General features: G+C 43.1%; 1 protein-coding gene across 2 annotated transcripts; it reads left to right on the plus strand.

The window, feature by feature from the left end:
* The first annotated feature begins 8,248 nt into the window (after positions 1-8,248).
* grpr (gastrin-releasing peptide receptor) lies at positions 8,249-15,995 on the plus strand. Of its 2 annotated transcripts, XR_011666647.1 has the most exons (4): positions 8,249-8,902; positions 13,491-13,842; positions 14,320-15,485; positions 15,519-15,995. XR_011666647.1 is itself a non-coding variant. In XM_071330780.1 (3 exons), exons 1-3 carry the CDS (start codon positions 8,505-8,507, stop codon positions 14,713-14,715), a joined length of 1,146 nt encoding a protein of 381 aa, XP_071186881.1. In that variant the 5' UTR covers positions 8,249-8,504; the 3' UTR covers positions 14,716-15,995. The 2 variants fall into 2 exon arrangements, 1 of the variants encoding a protein (XP_071186881.1); XM_071330780.1 differs by having other exon boundaries at positions 14,320-15,995.
* Positions 15,996-19,523: the final 3,528 nt, after the last annotated feature.

Genomic DNA, 19,523 nt, shown 5'->3' on the forward strand with positions numbered 1-19,523 from the left:
GTAGTGAGATAGAGGTGTTCTGGCCTGATCACATGGAGGGTTTCTAGTAGTGAGGTAGAGGTGTTCTGGCCTGATCACATGGAGGGTTTCTAGTAGTGAGGTAGAGGTGTTCTGGCCTGATCACATGGAGGGTTTCTAGTAGTGAGGTAGAGGTGTTCTGGCCTGATCACATGGAGGGTTTCTAGTAGTGAGGTAGAGGTGTTCTGGCCTGATCACATGGAGGGTTTCTAGTAGTGAGGTAGAGGTGTTCTGGCCTGATCACATGGAGGGCTTCTAGTAGTGAGGTAGAGGTGTTCTGGCCTGATCACATGGAGGGTTTCTAGTAGTGAGGTAGAGGTGTTCTGGCCTGATCACATGGAGGGTTTCTAGTAGTGAGGTAGAGGTGTTCTGGCCTGATCACATGGAGGGTTTCTAGTAGTGAGGTAGAGGTGTTCTGGCCTGATCACATGGAGGGTTTCTAGTAGTGAGGTAGAGGTGTTCTGGCCTGATCACATGGAGGGTTTCTAGTAGTGAGGTAGAGGTGTTCTGGCCTGATCACATGGAGGGTTTCTAGTAGTGAGGTAGAGGTGTTCTGGCCTGATCACATGGAGGGTTTCTAGTAGTGAGGTAGAGGTGTTCTGGCCTGATCACATGGAGGGTTTCTAGTAGTGAGGTAGAGGTGTTCTGGCCTGATCACATGGAGGGCTTCTAGTAGTGAGGTAGAGGTGTTCTGGCCTGATCACATGGAGGGTTTCTAGTAGTGAGGTAGAGGTGTTCTGGCCTGATCACATGGAGGGTTTCTAGTAGTGAGGTAGAGGTGTTCTGGCCTGATCACATGGAGGGTTTCTAGTAGTGAGGTAGAGGTGTTCCGGCCTGATCACATGGAGGGTTTCTAGTAGTGAGGTAGAGGTGTTCCGGCCTGATCACATGGAGGGTTTCTAGTAGTGTGGTAGAGGTGTTCCGGCCTGATCACATGGAGGGTTTCTAGTAGTGAAGTAGAGGTGTTCCGGCCTGATCACATGGAGGGTTTCTAGTAGTGAGGTAGAGGTGTTCCGGCCTGATCACATGGAGGGTTTCTAGTAGTGAGGTAGAGGTGTTCTGACCTGATCACATGGAGGGTTTCTAGTAGTGAGGTAGAGGTGTTCCGGCCTGATCACATGGAGGGTTTCTAGTAGTGAGGTAGAGGTGTTCTGGCCTGATCACATGGAGGGTTTCTAGTAGTGAGGTAGAGGTGTTCTGGCCTGATCACATGGATGGTTTCTAGTAGTGAGGTAGAGGTATTCTGGCCTGATCACATGGAGGGTTTCTAGTAGTGAGGTAGAGGTGTTCTGGCCTGATCACATGGAGGGTTTCTAGTAGTGAGGTAGAGGTGTTCTGGCCTGATCACATGGAGGGTTTCTAGTAGTGAGGTAGAGGTGTTCTGGCCTGATCACATGGAGGGTTTCTAGTAGTGAAGTAGAGGTGTTCTGGCCTGATCACATGGAGGGTTTCTAGTAGTGAAGTAGAGGTGTTCTGGCCTGATCACATGGAGGGTTTCTAGTAGTGAGGTAGAGGTGTTCTGGCCTGATCACATGGAGGGTTTCTAGTAGTGAGGTAGAGGTGTTCTGGCCTGATCACATGGAGGGTTTCTAGTAGTGAAGTAGAGGTGTTCTGGCCTGATCACATGGAGGGTTTCTAGTAGTGAAGTAGAGGTGTTCTGGCCTGATCACATGGAGGGTTTCTAGTAGTGAGGTAGAGGTGTTCTGGCCTGATCACATGGAGGGTTTCTAGTAGTGAGGTAGAGGTGTTCTGGCCTGATCACATGGAGGGTTTCTAGTAGTGAAGTAGAGTTGTTCTGGCCTGATCACATGGAGGGTTTCTAGTAGTGAAGTAGAGGTGTTCTGGCCTGATCACATGGAGGGTTTCTAGTAGTGAGGTAGAGGTGTTCTGGCCTGATCACATGGAGGGTTTCTAGTAGTGAGGTAGAGGTGTTCTGGCCTGATCACATGGAGGGCTTCTAGTAGTGAGGTAGAGGTGTTCTGGCCTGATCACATGGAGGGTTTCTAGTAGTGAGGTAGAGGTGTTCTGGCCTGATCACATGGAGGGTTTCTAGTAGTGAGGTAGAGGTGTTCTGGCCTGATCACATGGAGGGTTTCTAGTAGTGAGGTAGAGGTGTTCTGGCCTGATCACATGGAGGGTTTCTAGTAGTGAGATAGAGGTGTTCTGGCCTGATCACATGGAGGGTTTCTAGTAGTGAGGTAGAGGTGTTCTGGCCTGATCACATGGAGGGTTTCTAGTAGTGAGGTAGAGGTGTTCTGGCCTGATCACATGGAGGGTTTCTAGTAGTGAGGTAGAGGTGTTCTGGCCTGATCACATGGAGGGTTTCTAGTAGTGAGGTAGAGGTGTTCTGGCCTGATCACATGGAGGGTTTCTAGTAGTGAGGTAGAGGTGTTCTGGCCTGATCACATGGAGGGTTTCTAGTAGTGAGGTAGAGGTGTTCTGGCCTGATCACATGGAGGGTTTCTAGTAGTGAGGTAGAGGTGTTCTGGCCTGATCACATGGAGGGCTTCTAGTAGTGAGGTAGAGGTGTTCTGGCCTGATCACATGGAGGGTTTCTAGTAGTGAGGTAGAGGTGTTCTGGCCTGATCACATGGAGGGTTTCTAGTAGTGAGGTAGAGGTGTTCTGGCCTGATCACATGGAGGGTTTCTAGTAGTGAGGTAGAGGTGTTCCGGCCTGATCACATGGAGGGTTTCTAGTAGTGAGGTAGAGGTGTTCCGGCCTGATCACATGGAGGGTTTCTAGTAGTGAGGTAGAGGTGTTCTGGCCTGATCACATGGAGGGTTTCTAGTAGTGAGGTAGAGGTGTTCTGGCCTGATCACATGGAGGGTTTCTAGTAGTGAGGTAGAGGTGTTCTGGCCTGATCACATGGAGGGTTTCTAGTAGTGAGGTAGAGGTGTTCTGGCCTGATCACATGGAGGGTTTCTAGTAGTGAGGTAGAGGTGTTCCGGCCTGATCACATGGAGGGTTTCTAGTAGTGAGGTAGAGGTGTTCTGGCCTGAATCAGAAGGAGCTTATCCTCTATCACCTGGATACAAGCTTGGGTGTGTGTGTATCTTGATATCGACCATGCTCTAATGACAACATGAGACTGAAAGGCTTAAATCCACCGCAGAGCAATTTCAGAGTTGATTGTGATTATAACTGCGTCCCAAATTACATCATATTTCCTACATAGTGCACTTATTTTGACTAGAGCCCTAGTGAATAGGGTGCCATTGGGGACATGGCCTGTGATAGCAGACTGTTGTTTCCCTCTCCAATGGTGGTGAGTCATCAGAGATCAGGGAATAGCTGTGTGTGTGTGTGTGTGTGTGTGTGTGTGTGTGTGTGTGTGTGTGTGTGTGTGTGTGTGTGTGTGTGTGTGTGTGTGTGTGTGTGTGTGTGTGTGTGTGTGTGTGTGTGTGTGTGTGTGTGTGTGTGTGTATCCTCCTAAAGCCATCGTCAGTCAGAGCTGAGAAGGGGATAAGGGTTGATATAAAGATTAACACGCCTCCTCACTCCACCTCCTGCCTCCATACACTTCCTCCTGCCTCCTCACACGTCCCCCGGCCTCCTCACACCTCCTCTCATCTCCTCCTACCTCCTCACACCTCCGCTCCCCTCATCACACTTCCTCCTACCTCCTCTCACACACCCCTGCCACCTCATCTCCTCCTGCCACCTCATCTCCTCCTGCCTCATCACCTCCTCCTGCCTCATCACACCTTCTCACACGTTTGACCATGGGTCAGCCTCCGTCTTTTGGCTCCTAACTCTAGGAAACCAGAGTAATTACTCATGTTTGTCCTTCAGTCACGTTTCTGGGAATTGTAGCCATTGATGTCTTGGCTTGATAATGAAGTCCTCTGCATTCAGCCAGCCAGTCAGTCAGTCACCCAGCCAGCCAGTCAGTTAGTCAGTCAGTCAGCTAGCTAGCCAGCCAGGAAGCCAGCAAGCCACCATTAAAAGACTGTGGGGTAAAAAAAATACACATAATGATGCATAATAACAGTTCTCTTGTCTTCATTGATCAGCTTCCTTCAGTGCTGAGCGTTTGTGTAGGAACCTTCTTCCTGAATTGACAACACAGTTGACATTTAATCAACATGTTGCAACTATTTGGAAAGGCTGGCTAGAAGATGGGTGGGGATAATTGGGGTAAAGTTGAATTGTGACTTACACGTTTAAACTCCTACCATTAGTTCTAGTGCTAGAGGAGGGAGCCTTCCGGAATGCAGGATGGCTGACATTTGGAGGACATTTAGATTCCTCAATGAAGAACACAGTCAATGAATGAAAGAATAATAGCTTTCCAAGTGTTCATCTGTCTCTCTGTCTGTTGCATATGTCACTGGTTGAATAATGAATAGTCAATTTATTTAAAATTATTTAAATAACAAATAGTCAATTTATTAAAGTTGATTTAAATAATGAATAGTCCATTTATTAAAAATAATTTAAATAATGAATAGTCCATTTATTAAAACTGATTTAAATAATGAATAGTCAATTTATTTAAAATGATTTAAATAACGAATAGTCCATTTATTAAAGGTGATATAAATAATGAATAGTTGTCACGTTCGTTCTCCTCCTTGTCTGAGGAGGAGCATGGATCGGACCAAAACGCAGAGTGATATGAATACATATTTTATTAGATACGAAGACGAAACGAACACTATACAAAAAACCACGAACGTGAAGCTACAAACAAAAGTGCACACACAAGCTACTAACGTTAGACATAGACAATTACCCACAAATCCCCAACACAAAACAAGCCACCTATATATGATTCTCAATCAGGGACAACGATAGACAGCTGCCTCTGATTGAGAACCATATTAGGCTGAACATAGAAACAGACAAACTAGACACACAACATAGAATTCCCACCCAGCTCAAGTCCTGACCAACACTAAACAAGCAAAACACACAAGAACTATGGTCAGGATGTGACAATAGTCCGTTTATTAAACATAATTTAAATAATGAATAGTCAATTTTTTAAAGTTGATTTAAATAATGAAGTCCGTTTATTAAAAATTATTTATATAATGAATAGTCCATTTAATAAAGTTTATTTCTCTCATTTGAAATGCCAGTTTTCAAGATGCCATTTGTTACAGACTATAAGCAACATTTTTGGACAGTCTCAGTCTGGAAAAAATGTCATCTTTAAAAGTGCTGTCTTCCCTTTCTTACAGACAAGGAGCAAAATTTTTGTACAGCTCTCCCCATCTCATTCGGAAATGGAGGTTTTGAGAATGGATGACATTTTGTTCTCCCCAGTCCTCAGCATAAACTGTATCTAACCATCAATCTTGACCCCAAAACTAAATCCAACCAACGTCTATGATGATCAATCTCTATATTTATCCCAGGAGGATGAATGCAAGGACAAATACTCACCAAGCTTCACAACAGTTACTCTTCAATGGTGGGCAGAGGGAAGGATCTTTCTCACTCTCCTCCTTAAAGGCACAATCTGGGATACGTTCAGCTGTTCAATGGTCATTTCATTTAATGATATACACTAACGGTCAAACGTTTTAGAACACCTAGTCATTCAAGTGTTTTTCTTTATTTTTACTATTTTCTACATTGTAGAATAATAGTGAGGACATCAAAACTATGAAACAACACATATGGAATCATGTAGTAACCAAAAAAGTGTTAAACAAATCAAAATATATTTTATATTTGAGATTCTTCAAATAGCCACCCTTTGCCTTGATGACAGCTTTGCACATTCTTGGCCTTCTCTCAACCAGCTTCATGAGGCAGTCACCTGGAACGCATTTCAATTATTAACAGGTGTTCCTTCTTAAAAGTTAATTTGTGGAATTTCTTTCCTTAATGCGTTTGAGCCAATCAGTTGTGTTGTGACAAGGTGTGTGTGTGTGTGTGTGTGGGGGGGGGGGGGGGGGGTAGAAGATAGCCCCATTTGGTAAAAGACTAAGCCCATATTATGGCAAGAACAGCTCAAATAAGCCAAGAGAAACGACAGTCCATCATTACTTTAAGACATGAAGGTCAGTCAATCAGTAACATTTCAAGTGCTGTCGCAAAAACCATCGAGTACTATGATGAAATTGGCTCTCATGAGGACCGCCACAGGAAAGGAAGACCCATTTATCTCTGCTGCAGAGGATAAGTTCATTTGAGTTACCAGCCTCAGAAATTACAGCCCAAATAAACGCTTCACAGAGTTCAAGTAACAGACACATCTCAACATCATCTGTTCAGAGGAGACTGTGTGAATCAGGCCTTCATGGTCGAATTGCTGCAAAGAAACCACTACTAAAGGACACCAATAAGAGGAAGAGACTTGCTTGGGCCAAGAAACACGAGCAATGGACATTTGACTGGTGGAAATCTGTCCTTTGGTCTGGAGTCCAAATTTGAGATATTTAGTTCCAACTGTGAGACGGTGTGGGTGAACGGATGATCTCGGCATGTGTATCTCCCACCGTAAAGCATGGAGGAGGAGGTGTTATAGTGTGGGGGTGCTTTGCTGGTGATACAGCCTATGATTTATTTAGAATTCAAGGCACACTTAACCAGCATGGCTACCACAGCATTCTGCAGCGATACGCCATCCCATCTGGTTTAGTTATAGTGGGACTATCATTTGTTTTTCAACAGGACAATGACCCAACACACCTCCAGGCTGTGTAAGGGATATTTGACCAAGGAGAGAGATGGAGTGCTGCATCAGATGACCTGGCCTCCACAATCTCCCAACCTCAACCAAATTCAGATGGTTTGGGATGAGTTGGATCGCAGAGTGATGGAAAAGCAGCCAACAAGTGCTCAGCATATGTGGGAACTCCTTCAAGACTGTTGGAAAAGCATTCCAGGTGAAGCTGGTTGAGAGAATGTCAAGAGTGTGCATCAAGGCAAAGGGTGGCTATTTGACCAATCTCAAATATAAAATATATTTTGATTTGTTTAACACTTTTTTGGTTACTACATGATTCCATATGTGTTATGTCATAGTTTTGATGTCTTCACTATTATTCTACAATGTAGAACAAAGTAAAAGTAAAGAAAAACCCTTGAATGAGTAGTATACCCATTTGATCAAAATAAGGATTGTGGTTTTACCTTTTAATGGTAGGCAGTGGAAAGGGTTAAAGAAGAGATGGAGAGAGAAAGACATGGTCTCCTTGAAGGCCCCCCACATGCTGTGGTTTTCTGTTCTTCCATTCTGAGAAGATGTGATGTCACACTTGAGACGTTCACTGCATCAGCTGGAGGTCTGGCAGATGTCCTGATGGTTGATTCTCTCTCTCTCTCTCTCTCTCTCTCTCTCTCTCTCTCTCTCTCTCTCTCTCTCTCTCTCTCTCTCTCTCTCTCTCTCTCTCTCTCCCTCACAAAACATTAATCCCCAACATCATCACATCCACAGGGGTAAACATATTTTTTCCTAGGACCATTAATGCCCTCTCTAGTAAAAGAGATTGTTTGTCAATGAGTATAACCTGTATGAAACAAGGTTCAATAAAAATAATGGTTGGGTATTATCACTTCTCCATGAAACACCAGGCATTTTTCACTTTCTGAGGCGTTTGCTGCCAGCTCACAATTGATATGAAATCAGTGTCACCAGTGGTCAATAGCTCTTATGTCAATGTTCGCTCACTTGTTCTATTACTAAGTGAAAACACCAATGTCTCTGGGGATAGGATGATGAGTTCAATCATATACAATCAATTATACACAATCAGTATACATAATCCATCACACACACATATGATATGTTGTCTATATGAGCTCAATAATAGTGCATTCAAGTAGCGCCACGGCCTTGGTACAAAATCAATTGCATTTTCTGGATTCCTCGCGTCCTTTCTCCTCACCTTCTCAAAATCCATTGGATGAAGTCAGAGGAGAGAGGATGTGAGGAATCACGGAAATTCAATTGAGATTCGCCCATGGGGTCTTTGGCTGAACTGTCAATTTTGTGGTGTTGAATTAGTGAGTGGCTACAAGGTTGCAGGTTCAAGTTCAGTTCAGGTAACCAAAACTACTAACTACACTACAATATGTATTGCATTTTAATTTAGACAATTGTGTTTTGTATCATTGTAAACAAATGCTAAAATTAAGTTAATAAAAAGACTGTCCCGGGAAAAAAGGTTTATTCGTTCTTGAGAGACTGCTGACAGAGAGCGCAGACCCACAGCGCGCGCAAGAGAACATAAAAGCGCATTTTGCGCACGCGCATTGAAAGAACAGTAGAAGTCGCGTGGTCTAGTCAATACAACCCCACCTCAGTCAGTGTTGGGATTGGGGACCATAGGTAGACCGCGCGCGACGTCCAAGAAAGAACACTTTCAAATCGGATAATATAAACATAGCCTATTACGTCAGAGTAAAACTCTCCAAAGTGGAAATTTATTTTTCTACGCACCAGTTGGAGACTATCAATAAGGCAAATGAAACGAATTTTATTTAAACTTTTATAGACTCCATAAACAAGACATGGGATGTTGAGAGAATGTCCTTCGAAGAACAATTGGATTTATACCAGAATGTGTCCAAATGGGCGCACCACGGTAATCACACAGGGGCCACTTCGGAACAATCCATGTACTACATCAGCATCGCCATCACTGCCATTTATGGAGTCATCATAGTCATGGGACTAATCGGAAACATAACCCTCATCAAGACATTGTCTTCCTCTAAATCCATGCGGAATGTCCCCAACCTCTTCATGTCGAGTCTCGCGTTCGGGGACTTGGTCCTCCTGGTTACTTGCGCGCCGGTGGATGCCAGTCGGTACCTCGCGGACGAGTGGCTCTTCGGGAGAGTTGGATGTAAACTCATACCATTCATCCAACTCACCTCCGTCGGAGTGTCTGTTTTTACCCTGACTGCGTTGTCTGCTGATAGGTAAATAGCCTTCACTTTATGTTTAGCCTACTACACTCATATTGCAACATGGACGTTTAGTTATCCAACTTATCCATAGGCTACACATAACATTGCCAACTGATCTGGTATTTGAATGTAGATTTGTATAGTTAAATGGTTGTAGACTTGTAGTTACTTTTAGCTCAACATATTGTTCTTTAGGTAAAATGATGAAAACGGGATAGCTTGCCATCCTTATCGAAGATTCTCTGAACGCACCTCTGGCGGGGAAGAGGTTCTTCGGCTGAACTCTACCGAGCTGGAAATAATATGAATTTAAACAACGGTATGGGTACAACCTGTCAAGAACATGCTACTACTGAGACAATGCAGAAACAATATGATCTACTCTGTTGCGTTATTACGCATTCGGTTCAATGGGATCATACTTTGATGTGAGATATGAGATGTGCTAGAGTCACAGAAATTTGATCTGACATATGAGTAGAAATGTGTGTGTGTGCGACTTCGCGTGTGTGTGTGTGTGTGTGTGTTCGTGACAGTGAATGAGTAAACGAGTGACGGTGCTTGCATGCATGGGCGTGGCTGTGTGTTGTGGGGGGGTCATAGGCTATATCCTTCCCACACAACTTCCCACAACCAACCTATTAATCCCTATGTATCCACGGGGCTCTGGTCAAAAGTAGTGCACTAGGGAATAGGGTTTCATTTGGGGTTCCATTTGGAACGCTGCCATAAAGTGTGCATCACTGTGGAGTGGGAGGAGAAGACATCCATTATATAGACTGACCATCACCATGTCAGCCATATAATGATACAGTCTCTAGCTAGCCTATTACAATGTTCTGTGTCTTTGATCTAATGTCTCTCATTTAGCCTACGAACCCATTAGCAGATAATAATCCATTCATAAATGACAGATACCCCCCTCTCCTCACTAGCTTCCCAACGTTTCCTCCGTTTAAATCCTACCCATATACTTTCAAAACCTATGTTAAAATACAATGAGATCATTTCAATGAACTTTATCTGTGCTTGATTGAGCTTGCCTCAATGCTCAATAGAACCTGGCACTCCAGGCATGCAGGAGAAAACACTACAGCTGGACTATATATACTAGAGTATGTGGACACCCTTTTCAAATGAGTGGATTTGGTTATTTCTGCCACACCCGTTGCTGACAGGTGTATAAAATCGAGCACACAGCCATGCAATCACCATAGACAAACATTGGCAGTAGAATGGCCTTAATGAAGAGCTCAGTGACTGTCAATGTGGCACCGTCATAGGATGTTACCTTTCCAACAAGTCAGTTCGTCAAATTTCTACCAGTTTCCCCGGTCAACTGGAAGTGCTGTTATTGTGAAGTGGAAACGCCTAGGAGCAACAATGGCTCAGCGTAGGCCACACAAGCTCACAGAAGGAGACAAGTGCTGAAGCGCGTAGCAAGTAAAAGTCATCTGTCAGCACAGAACTGTTGGTCGGGTTGAAATGGGTTTCCATGGCCGAGCAGTCGCACACAAGCAGAAGATCATGCTCAATGCCAAGCGTCGTATAAAGCTCGCCGCCATTGGACTCTGGAGCAGTGGAAACGCGTTCTCTGGAGTGATGAATCACACTTCACCATCTGGCAGTCCGACAGACGAACCTGGGTTTGGCGGATGCCAGGAGAATGCTATCTGCCCCAATGCATAGTGCCAACTGTAAAGATTGGTGGAGGTGGAATAAGGTCTGGGGCTGTTTTTCATGGTTCGGGCTTGGCCCCTTAGTGAAGGGAAATCTTAACCCTACAGCATACAACAACATTCTAGACGATTCTGTACTTCCAACTTTGTGGCAACAATTTGGGGAATGCCCTTTCCAGTTTCAGCATGACAATGCCCCTGTACACAAAGCGAGGTCCATACAGAAATGGTTTGTCAAGATTGGTGTGGAAGAACTTGACTGGTCTGCACAGTCCTGACCTCAACCCCATCGAACACCTTTGGGATGAATTGGAATGCCGACTGCGAGCCAGGCCTAATCGCCCAACATTAGTGTCCGACCTCACTAATGGAAGAAATTCCCCCCAGCAATGTTCCAACATCTCGTGGAAAGTCTTCCCAGAAGAATGGAGGATGTTATAGCAGCAAAGGGGAACCAACTCCATATTAATGGCCATGATTTTGGAATGAGATGTTCGACGAGCAGCTGTCCACATACATTTTATTCATGTAGTGTATTTAAAAGATTTCAAATACTAGGTCTGATACCTCCTATTGAAAGTAGAATGTGTCTTCTGTATAATCTGCTGTGTGGATAGATACAAGGAATAGAATGGAAGGAATAGAATAGAAAATATTGAATAGAAAGAAGGAAGGAATAGAATGAATGGAATGAATAGAATAGAATGAAAGGAATAGAATGGAATGGAAGGAATAGAATAGAATGCATGGAATGAATATAATGGAAGGAATAGAATAGAATAGAAGGAATAGAATGGAAGGAATAGAATGAATAGAATGGAAGGAATATAATAGAATGAATAGAATATAATGAATAGAATGGAAGGAATATAATAGAATGAATAAAATAGAATGAATAGAATGGAAGGAATAGAATGGAAGGAATAGAATAGAATGAATAGAATAGAATGAATAGAATAGAATGAATAGAATGGAAGGAATATAATAGAATAGAATGAATAGAATGAATAGAATGGAAGGAATATAATAGAATGAATAGAATAGAATAGAATGAATAGAATAGAATGAATAGAATGGAAGGAATAGAATAGAAGGAATGTTGATGCCCAATCAACATCTTATGGTCCCGTCTGACGTCAATACAAAATATTCATTCAGGTAGCAGACATGACGCTCTTTACCAAACAGTAAAAGGAAACGAGGGGATTGAAATATGAAGAAAAATGGAGAAACAGGAGAATGTAGAGTTGATTGGAGAACAATCGGGTTTGAAGGATAGCACATGGTTAGAGAAAACTGTCTGTGTCCCAACGGGCACCTTCTTCCCTTTATATTGCACTGTTCCACATAGGGAATAGGGTGCCTTTATATTGCACTGTTCCACATAGGGAATAGGGTGCCTTTGTATTGCACTGTTCCACATAGGGAATAGGGTGCCTTTATATTGCACTGTTCCACATAGGGAATAGGGTGCCTTTATATTGCACTGTTCCACATAGGAAATAGGGTGCCTTTATATTGCACTGTTCCACATAGGGAATAGGGTGCCTTTATATTGCACTGTTCCACATAGGGAATAGGGTGCCTTTATATTGCACTGTTCCACATAGGGAATAGGGTGCCTTTATATTGCACTGTTCCACATAGGGAATAGGGTGCCTTTATATTGCACTGTTCCACATAGGGAATAGGGTGCCTTTATATTGCACTGTTCATATTGCACTGTTCCACATAGGGAATAGGGTGCCTTTATATTGCACTGTTCCACATAGGGAATAGGGTGCCTTTATATTGCACTGTTCCACATAGGGAATAGGATGCCTTTATATTGCACTGTTACACATAGGGAATAGGGTGCCTTTATATTGCACTCTTCCACATAGGGAATAGGGTGCCTTTATATTGCACTGTTCCACATAGGGAATAGGGTGCCTTTATATTACACTGTTCCACATAGGAAATAGGGTGCCTTTATATTGCTTTGTTCCACATAGGAAATAGGGTGCCTTTATATTGCACTGTTCCACATAGGAAATAGGGTGCCTTTATATTGCTTTGTTCCACATAGGAAATAGGGTGCCTTTATATTGCACTGTTCCACATAGGAAATAGGGTGCCTTTATATTGCTTTGTTCCACATAGGAAATAGGGTGCCTTTATATTGCTTTGTTCCACATAGGAAATAGGGTGCCTTTATATTGCTTTGTTCCACATAGGAAATAGGGTGCCTTTATATTGCTTTGTTCCACATAGGAAATAGGGTGCCTTTATATTGCTTTGTTCCACATAGGAAATAGGGTGCCTTTATATTGCACTGTTCCACATAGGAAATAGGGTGCCTTTATATTGCTTTGTTCCACATAGGAAATAGGGTGCCTTTATATTGCACTGTTCCACATAGGAAATAGGGTGCCTTTATATTGCTTTGTTCCACATAGGAAATAGGGTGCCTTTATATTGCACTGTTCCACATAGGAAATAGGGTGCCTTTATATTGCTTTGTTCCACATAGGAAATAGGGTGCCTTTATATTGCTTTGTTCCACATAGGAAATAGGGTGCCTTTATATTGCTTTGTTCCACATAGGAAATAGGGTGCCTTTATATTGCACTGTTCCACATAGGAAATAGGGTGCCTTTATATTGCTTTGTTCCACATAGGAAATAGGGTGCCTTTATATTGCACTGTTCCACATAGGAAATAGGGTGCCTTTATATTGCTTTGTTCCACATAGGAAATAGGGTGCCTTTATATTGCTTTGTTCCACATAGGGAATAGGGTGCCATTCGGGACACAGCCCAAATGCTAGCAAGACATCTGTATAAGGCAAGCAGAGATCAAGAATCATACGTCACACATATTTCTGAACATGTGGCCTAGGTTGAGGAGAACATGTTTTCTTCCTCCTCCTCATCCTCCAGGTACAAGGCAATCGTGAAGCCCATGGACATCCAGGCCTCCAACAGCCCGGCGAGGATCGTCCTGCGGGCTGCAGTGATCTGGCTCTTCTCCATGACCCTGGCTGTCCCCGAGGCTGTCTTCTCAGACCTCCGCTCGTTCAGCATCCACAGCACCAATGAGACCTTCATCACCTGCGCCCCCTATCCCCACAATGGTGAACTGCACCCCAAGATCCACTCCATGGCCTCCTTCCTCATCTTCTATGTCATTCCTCTGTCGGTTATATCAGTCTATTACCTGTTCATCGCCAGGAGCCTGATCAGGAGTGCCTATAATATGCCGGTGGAGGGCAACATGCACGTCAGAAGACAGGTGGGTCTCTCTTCATCATCTCTTCTATTTTCTTCTTCTTCATCATCATCTTCTATTTTCTTCTTCTTCTTCATCATCATTTTCTATTTTCTTCTTCTTGTTCTTCTTCTTCATCATCTCTTCTATTTTCTTCTTCTTCATCATCATCTTCTATTTTCTTCTTCTTGTTCTTCTTCATCATCATCTCTTCTTGTTCTTCATCATCTCTTCTTGTTCTTCTTCTTCATCATCTCTTCTTGTTCTTCTTCATCATCTCTTCTTGTTCTTGTTCTTCATCATCTCTTCTTGTTCTTCTTCATCATCTCTTCTTGTTCTTCATCATCTCTTCTATTTTCTTCTTCTTCATCATCTCTTCTTGTTCTTCATCATCTCTTCTTGTTCTTCTTCTTCATTATCTCTTCTTGTTCTTCTTCTTCATCATCTCTTCTTGTTCTTCTTGTTCTTCATCTTCACCTCTCTCTCTCCACAACATCACAGATAGAGTCCAGGAAGCGCCTTGCCAAGACCGTCCTGGTGTTCGTGGGCCTGTTCGCCGTGTGCTGGCTCCCCTGTCACGTGATCTACCTCAACCGCTCCTACCACTACTCCGAAGTCGACACCTCCATGGCCCACTTCATCTTCACCGTGGGAGCCCGGATCCTGGCCTTCACTAACTCCTGCGTCAACCCCTTCGCCCTCTACCTGCTCAGCAAGAGTTTCCAGAAGCGCTTCAACAAGCAGCTGTGTTGTTGTTGTCGAGCCCTGGCGAAGAGGTCCCAGAGCCAGAGGAACAGGAACAACACACACATGACGTCCCTCAGGACCACCAACCACTCAGTGGCCAGTCTGAGCTTTATTCATGGAAAACACATCTGTCAGGAGGACAGTGTGTGAGAGACAGATGGGTGGATGGTAAGAGAGAGACAGACAGAGAGGTGGACGGTAGGAGAGAGACAGATGGGTGGATGGTAAGAGAGAGACAGACAGAGAGGTGGACGGTAGGAGAGAGACAGATGGGTGGATGGTAAGAGAGAGACAGACAGAGAGGTGGACGGTAGGAGAGAGACAGATGGGTGGATGGTAAGAGAGAGACAGACAGAGAGGTGGACGGTAGGAGAGAGACAGACAGAGGTGGACGGTAAGAGAGAGACAGACAGAGGTGGACGGTAAGAGAGAGACAGACAGATAGGGACGGTAAGAGAGAGACAGACAGAGGTGGATGGTAAGAGAGAGACAGACAGAGTGGTGGACGGTAGGAGAGAGACAGACAGACAGATCAGTGGACGGTAGGAGAGAGACAGAGGTGGACAGTAGGAGAGAGACAGACAGAGAGGTGGACGGTAGGAGAGAGACAGAGGTGGACAGTAGGAGAGAGACAGACAGAGAGGTGGACGGTAGGAGAGAGACAGAGGTGGACAGTAGGAGAGAGATAGAGGAGAGGAGAGAATGTGAGACAGACAGACAGAGACAGGTCTACCAAGAGGAGAGAATGTGAGACAGACAGACAGACAGACAAACAGACATACAGACAGACAGATCTACCAAGAGGAGAGAATGTGAGACAGACAGACATACAGGTCTACCAAGAAGAGAGAATGTGAGACAGACAGACAGACAGATCTACCAGATCTACCAAGAGGAGAGAATGTGAGACAGACAGACAGGTCTACCAAGAGGAGAGATTGTGAAACAGACAGACAGACAGACAGGTCTACCAAGAGGAGAGAGTGTGAGACAGACAGACAGGTCTACCAAGAGGAGAGAGTGTGAGACAGACAGACAGGTCTACCAAGAGGAGAGAATGTGAGGCAGACAGACAGACAGACAGTCGGATGGTAGGACCAAGGGAATAGAAGAACCAAGGGATATCAAAGGTTCAAGTGCGGTATGCAGATGGGTCGGGTGGGAGTGGGGAAATTGCTCACCCTTTGAAATGGCCGCTAATCTGGAATCACTTGAGAGTGTTTCCTGACCTGTTTGGTTGTATTGAGCCCTTAATCAAGATCCCACAGCAGCTACAGCAGCTATATAGATGACTTACATAGAGGAGTATGTGTACCTTTATGTATTTGAACAGTATGTGTACCTTTATGTATTTGAACAGTATGTGTACCTTTATGTATTTGAACAGTATGTGTACCTTTATGTATTTGAACAGTATGTGCACCTTTATGTATTTGAACAGTATGTGTACCTTTATGTGTTTGAACAGTATGTGTACCTTTATGTATTTGAACAGTATGTGCACCTTTATGTATTTGAACAGTATGTGTACCTTTATGTATTTGAACAGTATGTGTACCTTTATGTATTTGAACAGTATGTGTACCTTTATGTATTTGAACAGTATGTGCACCTTTATGTATTTGAACAGTATGTGCACCTTTATGTATTTGAACAGTATGTGTACCTTTATGTATTTGAACAGTATGTGTACCTTTATGTATTTGAACAGTATGTGCACCTTTATGTATTTGAACAGTATGTGTACCTTTATGTATTTGAACAGTATGTGTACCTTTATGTATTTGAACAGTATGTGTACCTTTATGTATTTGAACAGTATGTGTACCTTTATGTATTTGAACAGTATGTGCACCTTTATGTATTTGAACTGTATGTGTACCTTTATGTATTTGAACAGTATGTGCACCTTTATGTATTTGAACAGTATGTGCACCTTTATGTATTTGAACAGTATGTGCACCTTTATGTATTTGAACAGTATGTGCACCTTTATGTATTTGAACAGTATGTGTACCTTTATGTATTTGAACAGTATGTGTACCTTTATGTATTTGAACAGTATGTGTACCTTTATGTGTTTGAACAGTATGTGTACCTTTATGTATTTGAACAGTATGTGTACCTTTATGTATTTGAACAGTATGTGTACCTTTATGTATTTGAACAGTATGTGTACCTTTATGTATTTGAACAGTATGTGTACCTTTATGTATTTGAACAGTATGTGTACCTTTATGTATTTGAACAGTATGTGGTCCTTTATGTATTTGAACAGTATGTGTACCTTTATGTATTTGAACAGTATGTGTACCTTTATGTATTTGAACATGTGTTTGCTAATTACACATTTAATTGTTAAAGGCATTACATGTGTTTAATGTAGTGTTTTGTTACTTGATATGGTGTCCTATAAGCCCATGTGGGCTGGGCACCAGTTGGTGGACGACGATTGGTGCCATGTACTATATGTACAGAATGTTACTCTGTGGTACAGCTCTGTGGTTCAGAGCTGTGGTTCAGCTCTGTGGTACAGCTCTGTGGTACAGCTCTGTGGTTCAGCGCTGTGGTTCAGCTCTGTGGTACAGCTCTGTGGTTCAGTTCTGTGGTTCAGCTCTGTGGTTCAGTTCTGTGGTTCAGCTCTGTGGTACAGTAATGTGGTACAGCTCTGTGTTTCAGCTCTGTGTTTCAGCTCTGTGGTTCAGCTCTGTGTTTCAGCTCTGTGTTACAGCTCTGTGTTACAGCTCTGTGTTACAGCTCTGTGGTTCAGCTCTTTGGTTCAGCTCTGTGATACAGTAATGTGGTACAGCTCTGTGATACAGTAATGTGTTTCAGCTCTGTGGTACAGCTCTGTGGTACAGCTCTGTCATACAGTAATGTGGTACAGCTCTGTGGTACAGCTCTGTGGTACAGTAATGTGGTCAATATGTGCAGTTAATATGCAGTATATGATGCAATATGATGTGCCTTCATATTGGTAAGTCAGTGTGTTGTGCCAACAATTCTTCACCTCATGTGGGTATTGAAATGTCTATGTTATTGTAGTATGTTACTTCTGTGTATTGTCTTGACTGACTAGATGTTGTCTGTAACGTAAGACCCTAGAGGTTTTGGGAATAAGCCATTGTCTGTGTTTGAAATGGCACCCTACTCCCTATATAGTGCACAGATTTTTCCTGGTCAAAAGTAGTGCACTATTCCCTATGGGCCCTGGTCAAAAGTAGTGCACTATTCCCTATGGGTCCTGGTCTAAAGTAGTGCACTACATAGGGAATAGTTGTTTACCAATGTTTTACATGGCCAAGACATTGGCTGCGTCTGAAAATGGCACCCTACAGATGTCGGATCTTAATTTGACCCATTTTTGTCGCAGGAGTAAAATGATCTTGCGGCAAGAGGATTTAAATGAATATTGAATATTTAGAATCGCCGCCAGGGGACAGCTGGAAGCGGTGTTTGTAGGCTTTCCAATGCAGTAGCGTACCTACATTGTACCTTAAACTGTTAATAAATACAACAGATTCTGATCCAACAGCACCGGACCCAACTCATTGGAATGCCCACACCCCATGGCCCAACTGGCAATATGTACAATTTATAGTCCAACAGGGGGGGCTGACTCTTAAATAAAGGATGGTGTCTGTGATTGGCTGTGCATACTGTAGTCCTGTAATAGGGACTGGAATGACACACCTCCTTCCGACTATGAAGCTGGGAGAGAACAGGGTGATGGTTCATTGATGTGTGCAGGACACTGATTTAATAGATGAATGGGGCTGTCAACTGAGCCAGACATTCACATTCAAATAGTTTACATCTCCCCTCTCTCTGAGTTTTTAACTGATATGTATTTCCATCTGTCACATGAAACTGCTGGAATATGTGGTGTGCATTAGACTAGTGTTTTCCCACTACTTGCATTTTGGAGCGTGTTCATATTACCACGTGTTCATATTACCACGTGTTGATATTACCACGTGTTGATATTACCACGTGTTCATATTACCACGTGTTGATATTACCACGTGTTCATATTACCACGTGTTGATATTACCACGTGTTCATATTACCACGTGTCCATATTACCACGTGTTCATATTACCACGTGTTCATATTACCACGTGTCCATATTACCACGTGTCCATATTACCACGTATTCATATTACCACGTGTTGATATTACCACGTGTTCATATTACCACGTGTTGATATTACCACGTGTTGATATTACCACGTGTTCATATTACCACGTGTTGATATTACCACGTGTTCATATTACCACGTGTTCATATTACCGCGTGTTCATATTACCGCGTGTTCATATTACCACGTGTTCATATTACCACGTGTTCATATTACCACGTGTTGATATTACCACGTGTTCATATTACCACGTGTTCATATTACCACGTGTTCATATTACCACGTGTTGATATTACCACGTGTTGATATTACCACGTGTTCATATTACCATCGTGTTCATATTACCACGTGTTCATATTACCGCGTGTTCATATTACCGCGTGTTGATATTACCACGTGTTCATATTACCACGTGTTCATATTACCACGTATTCATATTACCACGTGTTCATATTACCACGTGTTCATATTACCACGTATTCATATTACCACGTGTTCATATTACCACGTGTTCATATTACCACGTGTTCATATTACCACGTGTTCATATTACCGCGTGTTGATATTACCACGTGTTCATATTACCACGTGTTCATATTACCGCGTGTTCATATTACCACGTGTTGATATTACCACGTGTTGATATTACCACGTGTCCATATTACCACGTGTTGATATTACCACGTGTTGATATTACCACGTGTCCATATTACCACGTGTTGATATTACCACGTGTTGATATTACCACGTGTCCATATTACCACGTGTTGATATTACCACGTGTTGATATTACCACGTGTCCATATTACCACGTGT

This window comes from Salvelinus alpinus, chromosome 10, assembly GCF_045679555.1.
Source record: "Salvelinus alpinus chromosome 10, SLU_Salpinus.1, whole genome shotgun sequence".
In the NCBI taxonomy this organism is placed as follows: domain Eukaryota; kingdom Metazoa; phylum Chordata; class Actinopteri; order Salmoniformes; family Salmonidae; genus Salvelinus; species Salvelinus alpinus.

Coding starts and splice junctions, on each gene's coding strand:
- grpr (XM_071330780.1), top strand. CDS start 8,505: ATGTCCTTCGAAGAACAATTGGATTTATACCAGAATGTGTCCAAATGG. Junction 8,903..13,490: donor ACTGCGTTGTCTGCTGATAG/GTAAATAGCCTT, acceptor CTCATCCTCCAG/GTACAAGGCAATCGTGAAGC. Junction 13,843..14,319: donor ACATGCACGTCAGAAGACAG/GTGGGTCTCTCT, acceptor ACAACATCACAG/ATAGAGTCCAGGAAGCGCCT.